Source organism: Callorhinchus milii, unplaced genomic scaffold (genome assembly GCF_018977255.1).
Source record: "Callorhinchus milii isolate IMCB2004 unplaced genomic scaffold, IMCB_Cmil_1.0 Scaffold15, whole genome shotgun sequence".
Lineage (NCBI taxonomy): Eukaryota > Metazoa > Chordata > Chondrichthyes > Chimaeriformes > Callorhinchidae > Callorhinchus > Callorhinchus milii.
The window spans coordinates 12,398,661-12,419,209 of record NW_024704756.1 but is presented as its reverse complement, the minus strand read 5'-3'; the positions used below and the strand labels follow the sequence as shown (position 1 = coordinate 12,419,209).

General features: G+C 40.6%; 1 protein-coding gene across 2 annotated transcripts in view; it reads right to left on the bottom strand.

The window, feature by feature from the left end:
• Positions 1-1,313: 1,313 nt before the first annotated feature.
• Positions 1,314-20,549, bottom strand: part of aff2 (AF4/FMR2 family, member 2) — a 182,574-nt gene continuing 163,338 nt past the window's right edge. For both annotated transcript variants that reach the window (XM_007892877.2, XM_007892886.2), the window contains exons 10-21: positions 19,851-20,013; positions 17,164-18,165; positions 15,728-15,852; positions 15,011-15,227; positions 12,615-12,742; positions 10,664-10,727; positions 10,348-10,484; positions 8,300-8,371; positions 7,859-7,952; positions 6,038-6,087; positions 4,620-4,843; positions 1,314-2,588 (exon numbers count right to left, since the gene is read on the bottom strand). In XM_007892877.2, the coding sequence (XP_007891068.1) occupies positions 2,467-2,588; positions 4,620-4,843; positions 6,038-6,087; positions 7,859-7,952; positions 8,300-8,371; positions 10,348-10,484; positions 10,664-10,727; positions 12,615-12,742; positions 15,011-15,227; positions 15,728-15,852; positions 17,164-18,165; positions 19,851-20,013 (2,398 nt within the window). In that variant the 3' untranslated portion in view covers positions 1,314-2,466. The remainder of the gene's footprint in view (positions 2,589-4,619; positions 4,844-6,037; positions 6,088-7,858; positions 7,953-8,299; positions 8,372-10,347; positions 10,485-10,663; positions 10,728-12,614; positions 12,743-15,010; positions 15,228-15,727; positions 15,853-17,163; positions 18,166-19,850; positions 20,014-20,549) is intronic.

The following is a 20,549-nucleotide window of genomic DNA, read 5'->3' as shown; positions in this document are numbered from 1 at the left end:
CATAGTTTTTTTTAAAAAATGTGCTACCTTTTCCTGTTCAACATTAAGACAATCAGCAGAATTTAATGCAAATTCATTTTCAGCTACATATTCAAAGTCAAAGAAATGTTCAGGGCAGCAGCCAGAGATATATTCCACTGAACTGGGTCTTTAAACAAGAACAAGGGCAGAAGCCAGAAAGCTGCCAGCTCTACAGCTGAACTCTGAGCATCAGAAGAAATTTTCACTCAAAATCACAGCAACAACATACGGTCGGAGCTGAATCGAAACTAGGATGTTTTAATGTACTAATGTCGTTTGGGGCTACAGTATTTATAATAAAAAATAATTTACGTTTGCTGCCTTGTCAAGTTTTGCAACAACAACGAATACAAACAAGTAACTGAGCAGGGTCAAATTCCACTTCTTCAATGTGGGATTTAAAAGTAATATTCGTACCAGATTAACAAAAACTAAAACACTTCCAAGGATTGCTAATGATGAGCAATTGCAGGTGTCCCATTGTTTCTGTGTACGCAAAACACCTTTCTGTTTCAAAAAGTAATAAGGCACAGGCAATTTTTGTGTCATTTATTTTACATTTATAAGCTACGTGCTATTGGAACATATTAAAACTTTTTTAAAAAAATTACTGTGTCTCATTTACCTTTTGAATCTCAAACAATCGTGCAATGGACATTGCAAGTGAGCGAGGACATTTATGATAATTGCACCCTTTTCCGCAGAAAGGCTGAGAAAGGTTTTAAGGACAACTAAATGGCACTTAATCAGAAGAATCAGCTTCTACCAACTACTCCATAATCATCTGTAGCTGCCCTATAAAACCTTCAGCTGAGATTCCGATTAACTGACTGGCTCTCAATTGTGAACTATATTTCAGTTATTTTATGTTGAGATGCATTTTGTCTTGACATGAGATAACATTGTAAGCGTCAGTCAAATAGACCCATTAAAATTTGGGTAGAAACATCTCTGACCTGTTGACCCCCTATTAACCTGTCCGCTCCCTCCGCTCAGCCTGCTCCATGTCTCCCACTCAACCTGCCCTACCATCGGAGCCGGGCTTTCAGCCTCTCTCCCCCCATCCTTTGGAACTCCATCCTACAATCCCTTTGCCTTGCTCCCTCCCTCGTCTCCTTCAAGGCACGATTCAAGACCCACCTTTTCAACTGTGCCTTCAACCGCCCTCCTACCCCCTCTGCCCTCCCTTACCCCAACCCTGCTCCCTCACGCTCGGGTCCTGATCACTGACTGTTCGGCATCTTGGGACGTCCTCCCGACGTGAAAGGCGCTTTACAAATGTAATTTTGTTGTTGTTGTTTTGGAACCATCTTCCTTTCTCTTTGTCCCAATCAAATGATACATTTTCAATATCAGTCAATTTTCATACACAGGACAATTACTTCCTTATGTGTGGGTACATATTAAACATATTGCCACAGAAATTTAATAATTAGTTTAGAAAAGACCAAAAACAATCTCCAGATATGGAAGGATGAAGATGGACATTTCTGATGATATCAGCACACAGGGTCTTGGACGTTTAAAAATTCCCTTCAAAGGTAACGTTGCTAAATTGGGGCTTTGCCCCATCTCCAGAGTCATCCTACAAATAAATGCAGGTGCAATGGCATGGAATTAATCCTTCATACACCACCAAGGTGTTAGGACGTACATCCTAATAAATATTCTTTTTTTAAAAAAAAAGTGCTTGTGATCACAAATCTCTAAGGCATACCATACAGCACTGAAGATGATGAGTTTTCACTCCACAAAAAAAGCAAACACAGAGCACTTCAATTTAATGCACAATTTTCCATTTCTAACTTGCGTCAGCGTTCTTTTAGCAATTCTTTAAAAAAAACAGCAAAACGATGTATAAAATAAAGAGTCAAATGACTCAGACCATTTACATATGTCAGACATTGTTTTTTTTTGACCTTGTGTCTTTCGTACGACTTCTTCAGCAGTCCGGTTTGAAGCAGCGTGTTAATCACACAATCTGGACTGCAGGAGTAGCGAGAAAACACAACAATTAATCCTTCAAGGAGCATCCCGGGTTTTGACGTTCACGAGTAACCTTGAGCCTCTAAGTACCTTCTTATGAGGCATTTCCTATGTTTTCAGGCACTCCTTTCCACCTTGGTTCCATCAGTTTGGGCCCGAAGGCAGTTTACAACATTGCGAAATGCCTCAGGATAGTACCACTGGACTGGAGAGGTCAGTAGGAACAGTGGGATAAAGCCAGGTACCAAATTGGTTTTGCAATGATTGCAAGTCCATTGGGAGGATTTACCCTGGCTGTAGACCACCACTTTCAAGTCTGCAGCAAAGAGCAAAGAGGAGACATCTGACAGGTTAAACGACACCTGGAATTTGAGCTCCAGAATGGCAGGATTTCCACCAGTTACAGTTAGTGTGCTGGCAGAGGTAGAGATGGAAATGAATAGGAGCGTACAACAGTCACTATAACAAATGGGCTTCTACCCGGAGCCAATGTAGTCCTTGCCGAGTGTATCGTACCAAGACGGTCATACTGCTGTGCTGTGTTAATGGTCCCATCAGCGTGTCCAGCTCATGAAAGAACTCTGCAAAGATGAACAAAAATGAAGAGAACAAATAGTCAGAATAATTTAACATTGAAAAGCCAATATTAATAATCTTGGCATTTGATATCGGGATTATCACTTTGTCAAAACATTTCAAAGTGTTTCACAGGATTTATTGTAACATTTAGTGAATATATATTTGGAAGCGAATGCAGCAGCCAATTTACACACAAGCAGCCACGTCAAGAATGACTAATTTTATCTGGCGGATTGTTGGCCAAAAGAAACTCTCTTCCCAATCATCTGTGAAATATCACATTATCCTTTTGTCTATGTTTAAGCATTGAATCATCTACAATTCGTGATTAAAGACTATTCTCCCAACAAAAAACGCTTCATGCTAATTTACAATTGTAATGCATTTCCTAACTTGTACTTCAAACAACTGGATCAATATCAGCTCTTGTTAAGTAACTCTGTAAGCAGGAATCAAGCAAACCCAATCAATCCATTCTGCAAAGAACATTCATATAACATTATTTGTATTTTGATAACACATCAAACTTCAGATAAAATTGCTGGTTCACTTTGTGGTTGTTTGGGTGCATAAACCGCCTGCTGCGTTCGCCTACAAATACATAGTCACTACACTTTACAGTGAAGCACTTAGACCTGTGATTCAGTGATATGATTAGAATCTATATCAAGTGCAAGGATTATTTATTCGTCGACTGAAAACTATTACTCAGACATAACTGACCATATCGGATGAGTACTTCAAACTGATGGCACGTGATTCCATTGGAGTTAATTTTTGGGAGATTCAATATCACACAGTGCATGCTGAGATTGAATTCCACTGATTACCAGAAATAAAATGTATTTGTACCAATTTGGTGACTGAGAGTACACCCTTGATCACAGGCAATCGAACGCGAAAATTACATTTATGTAAATGTATAACATTGAAAGCAAGTGCACTCCAGGAAAATTATTTTTTGAAATAATGTTTAAGAGACTAATTTCATTTATTTACAAGATCTTAATTTGGTTTCAACATTTTAAGATACATAAGTACCTCAAAATAATTGCCTTAAAATAAGAAAAAATCATGCTTTACCATTGGAAGTATCACACAATAAATAATATAATAATCCTTGCATTTGATATAGCGCTTTCATGTCTTCGAGATGTCTCAAACATCATTATCAAACAAATAAAATTCACATTTCCTAGAAATATGATCCTTATAGGAATCTCTTTTAGTGATGAACTCTCCATCGAAACATCCAAATGTATAAATATTACTGTATAAAATACTACCAACATCAACTGTAGTGATTCACTGTCTTTCTCAATGTATTATATTACAGTTTTCAAGGTTCATATTTGTCAATACTGAGAGTGTAAGAGATGGTGCAATTTTTAGCAAGGCATTTAATGATATAACAGACGTTAGTACACTACAGATAAATACAAATTAGGTAAACTATGAATAAATCATCCTGTCAGTTTAGAAACCACGCTGCATCATGCAGCTCACCTAAATTACAACAGACTATTTTTTAATGAGAGATGTGATATTGCATAAAGTCTAATGAAGATATTTAATAAATACACTGGCTTTTCCATCTCAATAGTAAGATTGATAACCCAGCAGTTTAATTTATACAGCAAAGTCCATTCAATATAGGAAACATTAAATCACCAGCGCATATTCTGGGTCAATTTGCAATTTCGCCCAAAAATCTTTACAGGCATTCACTTTACAGTATATTCTGTGAGGTGCTTCGAGATGTCTCGAAGACGTGATAAGGCGTTATATCAAATGCATGGATTATTATTATTATTATTAAGCAATTGAACAACAAAAGCACAGCCTATTCATTTCGGTTGTGTTTTGCCTGCTGCTGTGCCATATTGCGTTCAAACAGATTCTTTGGAGGCTAATCCTAAATCAGAAGGCAGTTCTTGTAATTGAGAGCAGTGCAATTTTACTTGGGAATGACAACAGCAAGCGTGAGAGTGTGTGCGTGTGTAAAAAAAACCTCATGTCAGTATAAAACCCACCTTTATTCTCCCTGCCCAACTTGTCAGCAGTGTCCCAATGCTCATAGCTCCTGAGGATGTTGTTGGTGATATTTACGTGGCTGGCAGCCATGTGGTGAATTCGTTGTGGAATACTGATGGTTGCGGATGGTGAGGAGCCTGCGGTGCTTATGTTGCTCCCGTGTGACCCCACTGAGCTGACTGGAGATGGAGTTGGAGACATGGGAGATGCTGTTCCTGTAGTTCTGGGGAGAATGGAGGGAATATTAATGCTCTGAAAACAGGAAACAAAACTGTACTTAAACCAAAGCGAGAATAGGCTTCACTTAAATGTGTGGTACATCTACGTTTGTATTCTGCATTTCGTATTCGTGTTATTGGTTTAAGTTCAAACGGTCACGCCCTGAGTCAGGAACTGAGCTGGTAATCTAGGCTGATGAAGAAACTTAATTGTAAAATGTTACTGTAGTGGCTGTAACAGCTGGGGAGGTGCCACAGTAACACATGTCGATGAGCTGACCTCGAGCCTCAGAGATAGATCACAGGGTCAAGGCTGAGAGATGGAGAAGGACAGAGAGAGCGAAAAAGAACAGGGTTCCACAGAGACAAGCCTCTCTAAGGGCTGGCTCCAGTCGAGCTTGTTTATTTTCCTTGAAAATTCTGATATAATTAGAGACACGGAGCCACAAGAAGGAAGCAGATGTTCTAAAACTGAAATCAGTGCCTGTTTTATTTCCTAGCTGAGCAATGTTAAAGTGATGGTGGGTTCATTCATGATCAATATATTAAGGCAGCATGTATGCACTCAATAAACCCAGAGTAACACTGTGATGCATGTTGTTTTCTTGCTGCTCATATCAACACTCTGTTATTTTCATTCATAATGATTACAGGGAATTCATTATTACGGAACGGACAGAAATAAATCTTGCATTGAAAACAAATGAGCTTATATTCACGTAAGTTTTCAGTCATGATCATAATCAACAAGTGCTATAAATGTGAATCCTATTTGGCGATCAGCCGTGACTTGATTATATTTAACCAGACCATAACATCTATCAAGGAAATATTCATCAGTCTTTCAGTGAATGTTAACATTATGACTTTAAGTCTAAAGGTCCATATTAAATTGAAAGATGGCAACTCAGAAGGTGAGTAATTTATATTAACTGTGGTCAATTCCCATTTATTGTAGTCAGTGCGATGTAAGGTAAGGTTATGTAAGGTTTTTGAATTGGAAAATAGTTTGGTTGGGGAAGGGTGGAATCAATTGATTGCATTTTAAACATGAACGCAATTGTGACTGGCAGTGGGATAACATGGTAGTGTTCAACCTGAGTAAATGTTGATCACCCTATGATCAAATGTTGCTTCCAAGTCAAAATAAACCAGGCGTGCAGTTAAATAAGACCCATTGTGAAGGGAAGAAGACTTACTTTCCATTTGTTCCCCAAGGAGAAGGAGCCTGCGAGGCTTTTGAGGAGCTCTGCAACATAGAAATTTACATGTGAAACATAATCGTTCTCTGAAGGGTTTGGGAGAAGCAAAGCGAGCCATTCCTAAGCTCCTCTTGAAAGAGAATAATAATAATAATCCTTGCATTTGATATAGCATCTTATCACGTCTTCGAGATGTCCCAAAGCACTTCACAGAATACACTATAACTTGAGTTGACTTTATATTTTGTGGGTGAAACGCGACAGCCAATTGCGCACAGCAGTGTCCCACAAACAGTCATGGATTGAAGTGACCAATTTATTATTAATAATAAAGAGGTCCGGCATGTGATGCTATACTACAACAACAACAAGATTCCATTTATAGAGCACCTTTCACGTCGGGAGGACGTCCCAAGGCGCTATTTCACTATTTCCAACCCAGAATATATTAGAAGGAAACAGAACTGTTTCCACTGTTTTTGAGATTCAGATTTTTTTTTGATTTCAAACACAAAATGTCAAGTGTGCAAGTGTCCACAAGAGTGAATGAAATCTTTACACATGGGTGATCTCTTACTGAAGATTGGAGTCTGTCTGAATCAGACATTTATTACCGCAACTGTAACCGAGTGGTCACGTGGGACAGAGGCCTGATACACAGACCGATGTTAGGACAAGCTTGAAAAAGCAGGTTGAAAAGGGAGGCGGGGTGATGGGAGCAAGGTATAATGTTCCTCTTCTTGGAAGAGTCAGATAGAAATTTGTGTCTCATCCTGAAATACTCAAGCAGTAATCATTTTAGGTATTTAATCCAAGCAGGCTGAAAATCTCTTGTTATTTCAGTACTCCAATTGCAGTCTAGGAGTTTATGATAACTTCCTTCCAACTTTATGTCCGGACCAGAATGGTGACTTTTATAAATGATAATCACCTGATCGCTCACTCCAGTGTGTCAAATAATGATCCATCATATTCTTTACACTCATTGATCTGGCCTTTTGTGTTTATTTATTTGACAGACATTTATCATCCATGTAAGTGACATAATCTAAAAGAGCAATACTTCTCACGTCAAGTTATAGAACTTTTTTCCCTTGATACATTACTTTGCACTTATACAGTCATTCCACTCAGTTCACATGGCTGGAATCTGTCCTTGGCAGAACAAAACTACAATTCTGTATCCCAAGGCAATCAAGAAATGGTAAGGAAAAAGATTCTCAGAAATTAAAATATTAAACATCATTGAACGTTTGAGTGGACTTTCTGGGATTGGGGAGAAAAGACAAAAAAAAATTCACACAGAAAGCTATCTGAAGATTTAAAATTAGATTTTGTGCTTATGAGGAACGGTAAGTATTATTTGTCAGATATTCTACTGGAGCTGAGGTTGGAAGATGTGCAGGATTACATCAAACTGATGTGTGAATCTCTGAATGAGTACAACTGACATGCTGTGCTGTTCAGACCCCCTGAGCAATACAGAACAACTTTCGGCAGGAAATATTCTGCTTAGATCGGGATATCAATAAACCCACAGTTCAAAATAAGGAATTGATAAATGTACGTATCACGAGCCATTTAAAGCATCTTCAACATTTAATCCCAACAAAAGTGATTAAACTCCTGATATATTTGCTGTCTCAAGGTGATGGTCAACAGTCAATTGAACACAGTTAGTGTACTATCGTAAATGCAGTCAGTTTTATGCTTAGATTGGTGCTGAAATACATTTGGAGAATGTGGATGGGAAGTGGAATTCCATGTGGTGTAGTTCACTGTAGTACAGTCATCACATCCTTTTTTTTAAAGAAATACCTTAAAATATTCCATCAATGATCTGGAGTACTTCAAAGCGTGGTCCTTTTTAAGTCTGAACATTCTCAAGTAGAGAAGCGATAAGCATCGGTAGCTATATAAATTAAAGAAGGATTATGTTAGGTTGAGTACTCAATAAAGTCACACAATTTATGTAAATTGAACTGATGTTCAATTTTCATCTGATCTTGCACATTCTTGGGTGGGGGGGGGGGCGAAGTGTGCAAACATGGCATAATATTAATACAGCACATTTTGTCTGGCAAAGCTTTTTGAAACAGCACAGATAAATGAACAGCAATTTGAGAGGATTACAAGATAAAATCTTCCTCGATTGCTTTGTTTTTCTCATTTCCGTACGCTCATTGACCACACGTAAAATGATTAAAGATCATTCACTCGAGGTTCAATGATGGATCAGTCCACTTGTTGAAAACTCACCACAAAACAGCAAGCTTCTTGTCTGCGACTGTGGCTGCTGGCCCAGTGAAATTCTTCAATCTCATGGCATACCTTTGGGAACAGAAACAACCCAAAAATTACTGATCCTGCCTAATAAACATCATGCACATAAAAATCACCTGCCAGCTCAATAATAAGCCGTCGAAAAACGAATCGCTCACTTTTCTTACAAGGAGACAATGAGACATCAGGTCTATTGTGCGGTAATTTCCAAATGATGGTTCTTTAATAAAGAGATCAAGTGGGGGGGACTCTCTCCAGTCACAACAAGCACATCACAATGACTGATTTTAAACGTTTTGCACACACACCTTGTAGAAATAATATTAAGAGCTGGTTGTACGATAGGCTTTTTTGATAACTTTTATATGTATGAATGGTATTTGTTCGCAGGGAAACAAGCCCAGTGTGAATGACAGGGTTACCTGGTTATAAGGTGGTGTAAGGGCCAGCCCACCTTATAGCAGGGGCCGCTCAAGAATCCTTCCAGGTTATGATATCTCCGATCGCGTGACCTGTGACATTACTGAGCATGACGTGATTATTTTGAATGCGATGCCAGGCGTTTGTAGCCCAATGGCGGGATGAGGATTTTCAGCTATCAAAATTCAGTCAATTGAGTTATAAACAAACCCACATAAGAGCAAAGGCGTGTTACAATGGGCTCCTAAGACCAGTGCCTCCTGATGGTGAATGGAGCAGAGCTCCAGCACAATTTGCCTTGCTTCAGTCTCCACTTACATCACACGTTTATAAATCACTGCCAAAAGTGAAATAAAAAGACATCGTTGGGTACCCACATAAACATATGCGGGCAATAATGCGTGCACAGCACAACTACATCTTAGTTGAGCTAGATGTGTCAGTGCATAGCTTTGCAATAAGAAGGCTGACATCTTATTACATCACTTATAACCCTAGGAAACTTGAGTCATCTGATGTGCCAACGCTCTAGGCTAGCACAAAAGGAAAGCTCACAGTGAGGAATGAAAAAATAATGGCACCAATCAGTTTGTCCTCTTGATTCTGGTGTTAGTCTGTGCATTTACTACAACTCTACAGGATGTGTCAGCTAACAAAGAGCCCAGCCTTCCTTTATATATTACATACACCTACATAAAGACAGGTAATCACAAAACCCGCGCACATAGAGAATGATTTATTTATTTCTATCCATCCTATCTCCGCTTTCTCCTTTCCTCGTTCCATAATTTATATTCCCCAAACTACACACTCCTTGGAATTTAAGTCTAAGGATTAAAATGCAAGCAACCTACTTCAGATATGATGCAAGCGTAACCCATGGTGACAAAGGAGTCATTCTGTTACTGCACCAACAGAAATTAACCCTTTAGTGTTTTAACCCTTTGGAGCTAATTCAATACTAGCTTGTTTCGGTTTTTAACTATTTGGGGTTTGCGGGATATTGATCTATTGTGATGAGCGCTAGACACAAACTCTTATTGGGAATCCAACATCAACCAATCAGGAGTAAATGGTAAGCACTGAGATTTGTCTGCTTCGGCTCAGGATTGCTTTCCTCTAATGACAAAATGGAAACTTGGAGCAGAGCCAAGGTTTTACTTTGCAACTGAGCGGAGGGAAAGAACAGTAATTTTAGCCAGGTAGATTTGCCTTGGATTTCTCTGGGATTTGATAGCAGCCTGTTTGCTTAGCCCCGGTTATAACCCAAGTCACGTTCTATTCCAACAGGCAGAACACAAAGCTTTGGGGTTTGTGCAGAGTAAACACACATACATATACACACACACACACATATCGCGAGAAAAGAATGTTTCATTTTGGAAAGTGTTCACTGATGAGGCTCGGAGCACCGTAAATTAATAAAGTACAAATTATGAGCAAACAAACAAAATGGTATGCATTATAAGTAATTTAAAGTATTATTAAGTTCTGAAATATGACATCTCCATATAGATCTTAATCTTCCATCTGATTTCCTCACAGCAGGTTATTAATTATCATCTAGAAATGATTAGTAAAATTATCGTCAAAAAGACATTAACCTGATGAGTTCCACGGTCTCAGAGTACATGGTGTAGGGGGATTTCGCCTCTAATGGATCACGCTCCATAGCATTTCCACATTCAATGAATGATAGTGCTGCATCTGCATAATTAACTGCTTTTCCAAACTTATCAAGCTGAAAATTAAAAAAAAAAGAACTTTAGTGATGTGAATCTCAACAAGGCAAAGTATCATTTCATTTTTCATCAGCGCTGCACTAACATCCCTCTAGGTGTAGCGTGGTAAGTAATAATTTGTGTCATTCCGATGAGTGAAACATTAAAAAGTCAGAATGAATATAAAATGGAAAATTACCAGTGCATCAGCTCTGTGCTTCAGCTTCTTAGCCTCTTGCATGTAGTAATCTGCGTTGTGAGACCTGCAGAAGAAAATAATATTCATCAAAGTCACAACTGTTGGTGATGATAGAGCTGCCGGTTGGCTGCTCTTGGATATAACCGATGAATTCACAATGTAGTCTTAGGCTGTGCGTGGGTCAGTGGACCTAATGGCACCTCTCTGACAGATCTGTAGCAACAGAGAACAGAGCGAGAGACGGCTTTCTGAGAATCTGAATTATCTAACTCCAATACTAAACATCCTTTTGAAAATCATTTATGCATAACTTAGCTGTAGGGCACACAGCAGTTGGGGCTCTACAATTGGAGTCAGCAAGCGAAGATATCTTGTGGGCTTGTTGCTCTTCATTGATACCCAGTTGACCCACGCTGGAGAGAGAATGTGTGAGGGTATCATAGGAGGATGTGACTGGGCTCAGCAGTGATCCCACTCTTATTGGTGGAATAGTCGGAGGCCATTTACTAACTCAACTCGCACACAATCATCTGGTACACCTGTTGCCAGTGTCTTCCACAGAGAATGGGAAAAGGGAGGAAAAACACCTAAAATAGTGCTCCAACAAATCCCCCTCCACCCCCCCCATCAGCTCTAGCGCTGACGAGCAGCCAAAATGTAAACTCTTTTAATCCATCCAAGTTGAAGAGATAGGGAACATGAACTTGGCAGTGATAAAATAGTACGTGCTTTGAAGAGTTCAATGTGAATATCAATCGTAAAATTATTTCCCAACAGCGTACTCAACCACATAATTTGAGGAAATAATTGGTTTGCAATCCACAGCGAGGGTGATGGAATTGATGATATTATAATAATGTTTTCATTACAGGCAAACATTCCAGGTCAATTTCATGAGGAAAAAATGGCTACTTATACATTTTTCTATCCAGTTTAGCCTCCTCTGTAATTTCTCTCATGCCTTACGAAGATGAATGGCATTGTGAAAATAAAAATGCCACACGCTTTTCGCTAAGACCTAAACAAAAGCAACAAAAGTGCTGGATTATTTTTACATGTGTATGTTTGCAGCCCCGGCGGTTGGATTGAACAGAATCAAACGTCTTGTAATCTGATAAGAAATGGGCTTTGAAAACAGGATTGGAAAGTTAACATTTCCAAAATTCATGCCAATTACTCAGCTGTGAGAAATGAATTAACAACAGCGACACGCACTCGGATTCAGCTGGATCGGGAGAGATTGTTGGCCAGTTTTTCAGCCCAAGCAGCCAAACCTAATTAAATGAGGTATATATATACACACAGAAACACGTTAGCTGAGAGGGTAAAAGCCTGTCTGATATATCACTAAGCCACGCAGAGCAGAAGGTTCATAGGTTCGATTCCCAGCCGCTGACTTGGTTGATCAGCAGTAGACGAGCAGCGATTGGACTGGGTGCCTCTGAGCTAGGGAGAGGGAAAAATTATCCAGCGTTCTCGCTGCTAATTGCTATCCAGTGATTCCTGCTGGAAAATACAAATGAGATACAGCAGTGGGATGAGGCCAGGAGCTAAAACGTGAGGCTTTTTGTGGTTCCATGACCTGTAACCCTCTTCCTAGGCACAGACGTTATGAATTGGCGCCTGGCAAGGTACAGACAGCGCTATCTGTGGAACACCTGTCATATTCAGAGACTGCTGAAGTGGAGGGAGAGGGGAAACAACAGCCATCTTTAACGTCAATTTAGTGCAGACTTTCGATCGCAGTTTGAATTGAACAGGGCTTTAACACTGCACGGTTGTCACTGCGGACTGAAACTTCATTCCGTCGCTGTTTCCCCCCTCATTGGCTTTGAGGCCGCTTTCGTCATAAAAGGCGCTTGATACGATTTTGCCTTGAAGTTGTGCTGTTAAACATTGACAGGCTCATCTAGGCTTAAAACAAAATGCACGCAGACGGATTAATACATACGTGTCATCAAAAGCTAATTTTGGCCTTCTCGGCTCTGAATGGCCATTCGATATCGATGACCAGGGATCTGGTGGCTGCTGGCTGTTTTCATGAATACTGCTTGAAGAACCAGCGTGTAATTCGACCTCCTGTGGCAAAGAGGCATTTGTTATTGCAGCCCGTTATTTTTATTCCTTATCTATATTGCAATCCAAAGTTTCCTATTCATGATTACCATTAAAACTGCTGCCCGATATTCAGGAATTTTTTTTTAACCTGTTGGCATCGACTGGCGGTCGAGTTAAACGTTTCCCATTAACAATGGAGTTAGTGGGGCCGTGGTTCAGTAGAAATATTCGCTCATTTACGGGCTGTTCTTTTTTTAAAACACGGTGGTAAAGAAAGAGGTGGGTTTAGACTGCGTGTGTCAATTTTTTAAAAAATCATCTTTTGTTTAAAATAATGATATGAATAATCATCCTTACATCTTGTGTGATGCCTTTCACGTTGGGAGAACATCCCAAACCGCTTCACGGGATTTATTTGTAAGGTGGATCTTCTGTGTGCTTTGAGGGCTGATGCCGCAGTAATGTCCCACAAACAGCCATGGAGCGAGTGACCAATTTTATTTGGAGGGATTGTCAGCCAGGACCCTAGGAGAAACTCTTCTCTTTTCAAATAATGCCATGGGATCTTATTATGAAAATACCATATTGAGGTTCAGGGAACCAAATTAATAAGTAGGCAAACATTATCGATGCTGTTTTATTCTCCTGGATTTCACCGAAACACGCAAATCCTTATCACCTCTCGTTTATTCCACTTTGATTTAACTTAATAGAAAAAAAAACGCTGTGGATTTGAAAAGAATAAATTGAAAACCGAAAAGGAAAAGCTCAACCCATCCTGTGAATACGACGGTAATAACTTAGAACGAGCTGAAATGTTACCATAGCAACAGCATTGATTCAGGTGCGTCTATGATGGTAGCAGAATCCACTACAGTCTGCATAACAGTAGAGGAGTTCAAAGGTGCAATCTTAATATGAAGAATAACGTGTGTATGAAATCCACGGCATATATTCTCTCGATGTCATTGTTTAGGTTCTCTCCAGCCAAATCACAACTACTGTTCATGTCCTTCTTGCGGGAAAATGACATGCCAACATTCATTTTCTAGTTGAGGGCTTCCACAGCGATTATACATACAGAAACCTCCTCTTTGTATGGGTGAGAATACAAACATCAGGTGGGACCAGAGGTCACCTCGGCGGAGAATCAATGGGAGTTTGGGCTCAACGCGGGTTCGACTTAAATTGAAGTGTACGAGTGCTTCATCCATTTATAACGTACTATGACGGTTTAGCGGAGGTGAATGTGCGGAACGCGGCCTGTGTCACATTATCAATACAATGGTATGCATGTCTTTTGAAGAGAGATACAAGCCCACCACTCACATACGTTAAGATGAGGATTTCATCATTAAATCACGGTTCCGTTTAAATGCCGTCCACTCCCCTCCCCACATCTGAAAACTAACAGAATGGTACTGTCCAGCTCAGGGCGACCCACCTGGTTTGTCAGCACACTGGTTTGTAGGGTTAAGAATACGTCTCGTTTTTGAGCCAGGCTTGGCTGGTCAAACATTAACGAGATCTTGGGATTACTGTGGGGCCTGCCTGCCTGAGCTGTGCTCATCTACTCAGAAACCAGTTCAGCCCCAGGGACACACCGCTTACTGGTGGAATCTTTAAATCATTAATTCCGCTGTATGGAATCGAGGCAATGAAGTACCTAAGATACACGCCTGATACAGAAAAGACATTTTTAAAATTGATTTAATATTAATATTGCAAGCACCTGAAATATTAACCCCGTGCGTGTTAAATTGCAAAGGTTTATAAGTGATTCTAGGGGCAGTGATTGAACCCGCTCAGCTCCTGTTAGCCCTGAAAAACCAAAAACCTATCGGGCAAGGTCGTCTGAGTTGGACAAGCAGTAGGAAGCTTGTCAGACAGCGTTCTCAATGGCAAGCTATGAAGTTTTAGTTGGTTAAACTCCAGCTGACCACGCACCCACCCCACCCACCCCACCCAAACAGACACTCTTGCCAACCTGTGCCTAACACTCTCGGGAATTAGGTATGTAGGGTGTGACCCTCCGGGGGAGAGTGCGCAATCCATTCCACACACAGAAATTCCCATGCGTAGGTGTCATGCATGGAAACCTGTTTGGTTTGGATACACTCAAGCATGGAAATGGCTCTGCGCATCTATCAGATACCTGGCTGATCAAGATAAAGTGTCTCTCCTGTATCATCAAGCGGTATCAAATACAAGATAAATAGGGTTTTGATCCATCTTCAGGATGCTTTCACTTTTGGTGCGGTAGAAAGAGAGCGATAGTAGACAACTTACAATCCTATTTTTTGCATGGCAGGACGACTTGCTGTCAGATTTGCGGTGTTTGTAGGTTGCAGCGGGCTGCGAGGCACTGGATTGTGCAGAGTTGCTGTTGCTCTCCTGACTTAAGGAAGTATTGTCACTGTTCCATCGTTTGTATGAAGGCTCGTCTGGAAGTGGTGACAGCGGAGGGGGGAATTTCTTCTCCTTCTTTGTCATCTGCTTTGATGATCTGCAGCGAAAAGGGAGAGAGAAAAAAACAGGGAGGATTTGTACAGTGTTGCACCTTTCACCTGTTAATGCTGCTTTTTAATATCACAAATAAATAGGAGCTAATTCATTTAAATCTATAACTGCAACCAGAACTGTAAATCACGTCTGTCACTATGTATTTAAAAGATATAACAATAATAATAATCATTGCATTTGATATAGCGGCTTATTACATCATCGAGACGTCTCAAAGTGCTTCACAGAATATACTATAAAGTGAATTGACTGTATATTTTGTGGGCGAAATGTGGCAGCCAATTGCGCACAGCGGTGTCCCACAAACTGTCGTGGATTGAATGACAAATTGATTATTAGTATTATTATTATCATCGAGAGATAAAAGCATGTTTTATTTACCTACAGTGTAAAATCTCTTTTCGACAGTGCATTATTTAATATGTAAAATGACTTCTGTAATTTACAATGGGGTCAGAGCCTATAAAGTGTACAGGTCCTTACTCTTTGCTGCCTGGGGTTTTATGACCAGAGATCACGGGACAACTGGTAGGTGCTGGAGTTACAGCAGGCGTCTCTTTCTCCAGGCGTTGTTTCTTGCTGTCACACAGTGCTTCTGTATTTTCACACTAGTGGGAGAAGAAAATGCTGATTATGAAAGGTAACCCAGCAAAAGAAATGATAGAACGTACAGAGAGGACCTTTCTCAAGCAAGCTGTGAGCTCCTGTGATAACTTTAATGTGCTTTGCTTCTCAGTTCAAGTAATGAGAACTGAAGAAAGCATTTATGAAGGAGCTGGATAAAAAGGGAAAGTATTTTGCTTTTAAAATTTCCTTTTTTCTTCACTTTCTACCTCAGATTTCCCTTTCACTTGCTGTCAGATTTGCGCTGTTTGTAAGAGCCAGCAGGCAGGGCAGCTAATCTGCTCTCAAGTCTCTTCTAAAGCCATTCACTCTTCAGTCAGGTGCTAATAGGTGCCTAGACCTGCTGATTTTCACATGTGCCCTAAAGCAACGAAACACCTCAGTGTCCCTCTCTGACAGCTCAGTTACAATTGTGTTTATTCCTGTTGGGGAATCCTAAGCAAAAACCTATGCCCAACCACAGGATAAAGCAAGTCTCCGTTTCCAACTGAAAAATAATACTTCCATCTTCCTTTCAAATCATAAAGCAACACAGAGTCTGTGTACAAATAAATAATTGCCTAATCACCTATAAACTAAGTTTGTTTTTTGGCCAGCCTGGTGTCTGACAAATGCAGAAACCCGCCACCGTGCTTAAGAGTATCCAAATCAAGCTGAGATTTCCGTGCGTCCCGCCTTTCCATGGAAATTCCAGAGATAGATTGTTGAAATGGAATGCGCACTCTCTCCCTGGAGGGAGGTTAGTGGGCATTGCAGGAATTCTGATAAATTGCACTTTAAATCAGTGCAAATTCATGTTAAATGCTCAGCCGAGACTGTGCAAGTGACATTTATAGTCTAATGGTCTCTTACAGCAGTGTTAAAGATTCTTTACAGCAAATACATCTAAAACAAAAGGGTAATGACAGTGTAATGAGGGTAGTGAGATTGTGGAACCCGCTGCCTGAAGCAGTGGTTGAATCAGATGGCGTAGATGCACACAGAGGAAACTAGACTTTCACATGAGGGAGAGGGGAATGGGAGGGAGTAAGGAATGGATGAAGACTTGTGTGGAGTACAAACACCGGATTGGATTGTTGAGCCGAGTGAGTACGCTGTTCCTGTACTGTACATTCTTTATAAAAGCCTGCATACAATTCAATATACGCACATTCAATAAAAATAAACGAAACCTTCTCAGCAGGACTGATATCTCATAACCTGGTAAAGCTATTTGTGAAAGCTGAAATGTTTCCTGGACATATGCAAAATCTGTTTTCAACCTCACTCCTGCTCACTTCCCGAAGGTTACTAACCTTGTGTTTCCGTTTTGTTTTAGTGCTGCTTTTATCTGTAACTGGTGTAGGGGACTGACAGCTGTGTTTACTGATGGGCTGTCTGTCCTCTGGCTTGGTTGAGGCAGCTTCCACTGGTGTTTGGCCAGGGATCCTGGACAAAAGGCTCAGGTCTAATTTTACCCAGAGGGATTTGATCTCTTCATAGTCTCTCAGTGGGGAAAGAAGTTCAGTTTGTGGTAGTGGAATAGGTGAAAATGATTGTTCTTCTAAGTCATTAGTGGCTTGGTCAATGGAAGTGTTGCTTATAAAGGTACTTGCAAAGTTACTGAGGTTACCACATTCCTTAGGTTTGAGCAAACTGGCAGTCACAGTGGAAGGTGTGGAAATTTTCACTGGAACAATTTCTTCTTGGTCTGTGTGAGAATCCGATGAATCCGTTTCCACAAACTCTTTAGATTTAGGCACAATCTTACTCGGCCCCCTGTTTTTTTTCTTGTCAGCAGCAGGCCCTGTGTTAGTCCTTGGCTCTTTCCGAGGCCCTGTTTTGCTACTGGTTGCTTTTGCTTTTGCTTTGGGTTGTTCTGAAGAGGCTCCTCGACTTTCCTTTTCTTTGGGAGTGCTGCTGGGGTTATTTGGTTTGGTCCAGTTATAATCCTCCACACTGGATGTCCGCTCAACTCTCCTGGGTTGCTTTTTGCCAGTGTTTTTTCTCTGCGGAGCTGGTTCATTGTGTGCCGGTGACTTTTGCTTCACACTTTTTCCTTCGGGGGGTTTCTGAGCAGTCCTCAGTTTAGCTTTCTCCCTGATGGGGCTCAGCAAAACCCGCTCTTTGGAATCTGGCTGAGGCAGTGGACCAGTCTGTTTACCTTTGCTCTGTCCTTCATTTTGTTGGTTGCCTTGAGACTGAGAATCATTCAACCCATGGCACTCAGTTTGATTGCTTATAATTGCTTTGTTGTGAGAATTTACTTTATTTAACCATTTATCCAACTGCCACTTGTTGGTAGAAGGTGGTTCAGGCTATTAAAAAAGCAAAATGAAAGATTAGGCTATATCTCACAGCGATAATAAATAGCATTTACAGCACAACACTGATAATCCGCACGTGTCTTGAAATTTCAGGTGTGTTTTTGGTTGCGTGCATGTATGGGAATGCATCATTATGATTTTAGTGGAATGCTGGTCTGAACAGTAATACCTACACCGTTTTCCTGTCAATACTGGGGCCTGTCCCAATTAGTGTGGATATCGGATTCTCTCAGCAGTATCAAATGCAAGGATTATTATAGTTTTCCTAAACATAGACAGCATAACTCAAAAGTACTAATTACAATGTGTCCTGAGTACTACTTACCTATTAAAAGACACCTCCCAAATAATAAAGCTAATTTTTTTTAAATCAAAAAGACTATAGGACTTTTATCTTTGCAATCTAAAACATTTGTAATAGTTTCTGTTTTCTGTTAATAAAACAGTCCATTGCACACTTATTTTTCTTACCACGATAAATGTTTATCTTATAATAATAATAATCCTTGCATTTGATATAGCGCTTTTCACGTTGGGAGGACGTCCCAAAGCGCTTCACAGAATATACTGTAAAGTGAATTGACTGTATATTTGTGGGCGAACGCGGCAGCCAATTGCGCACAGCAGTGTCCCACAAACAGTCGTGGATTGAAAATGACCAATTTATTATTGTTTTGTTTTGGGGGGATTATTATTAGGCGTGTGGAGGAAGGAAACTTGCCCAAGGTTTCGCCCTTAATCAATCAATCTTACTCAAATAGTGAAATACTCTCGCTGCAGACACACAGTTGATGTGCAAAAGTTTGTCCACCTTTAAGATCATGCATTACTTGATTCTGCCTGACCAAGCAACCAGGGAAGTTAATGGAAACAACAACTAAAACTTCAATCTGGCTGAAATTTGTCAACAACAACAACAAGATTCCATTTATTGAGCGCCTTTCACGTCGGGAGGACGACCCAAGGCGCTGTACAGTTGGGTCAGGACCCGAGCAAGGGGGAAATGGTCAGGGTGGGGGGAGGGAAGGGAGGGAGCGAGGAGGGGGTAGAGAGTCGAGAGGGGAGCTGAAGGCACGGTCAAAGAGAAAGGTCTTGAGACCGGCCTTGAAGGAGAAAAGGGAGGAGGCAAGGCGAAGGCACTGGGGGATAGAGTTCCAGAGCCAAAGTCAAGGGGCATGTGTGTGTATGCGCGTCTTTATATGTGTATACTCATCTTCGGTGTGTGTGCATCTTTGTGTACTTTTGTGTGTATGTGTGTGGGCTATTTTTATATGCATTTGGGCCTGTATGTGGGTGGGTGGGGTGTTTGTATGTTTATGGCTCTTCTGAACAGCTAGCTGATAATAACGGTCCCGTTTACATGTGAAACATGTCCAGTTGGATAGGCACAGATCCATTGCTACCCAATCGACTTTGCTCTAGCAGAAGAGGAGGGTTTAAGGCAGGAAACCGTGGGTGTGCACAGGGCAACCTAACCATTATCATGAGGAAATTCTCAATTTTGTTAATTAGAAAACAAATCAAATGTAATGAGAAAAACCTATCAGAGACCTCAGGCAACATTTCAAGATAAATCCATTTGTGTACACAGCCGTCATCAGTCTCCTCAATGAAGGTCTCTGGCTGGGAGTGCAGACCCCCTTAACATGCGTCTGGCTGAGGAGAGACCACCTTACCTCTGGCGTTGCATTGCGTGAAGCTTTATTGCACTCACTATCACTGGAGCTGCTTTCACTGTCTGAATCGGATTCAGAACTGCTCCCGGATTCACTGGAGCTGCTCGATCCACCACTGGAATGCCCTGACCCTGTGCTGTGGGAATTCTGCAAAGCAATAGTGCTGGAAAAGAGGAGAGAGAGAAAAGTTAACCAAGTAAACACCAGGCAGCAAGTATTTCATGTGCTCACACACACAGTCTGATAAAAATGCAAAAGAGAACAGCATTGATTTCTTTCAAAGCTATTTAAAGTTCGGCAATTTGGCACATTTTCTGTAGAGACATTTCTTTCCAGCAGTCTTGATAATCGGACAAGTGAAAATTCAGAGAGACGTGATCAGGTCAGGTGATTACATCATTAAGGCTCCTTACTAATGAACAACATGCTTTATAGCCAACAGAGAGAGTAAGAGAGAAAAAAATCAAATGCTTTTCTGTAGCATGTTTCAAACATTTTGGCACATTCTATTAAATAAATATTACAGTTTTGGCACAGTTTGACCAAATAGATGTGAAGTGCTGTATCTCTGAACCCTGCACTCAGTTTTCATTTCAGCTTTAGTTTCCGTCTAGAAATTCAATACTTCACCTTAAAGTATCATTTGTGCTCTCCTCCTCCTCCTCTTCTTAGATCCAATCATCTGACTATTCTATTGAT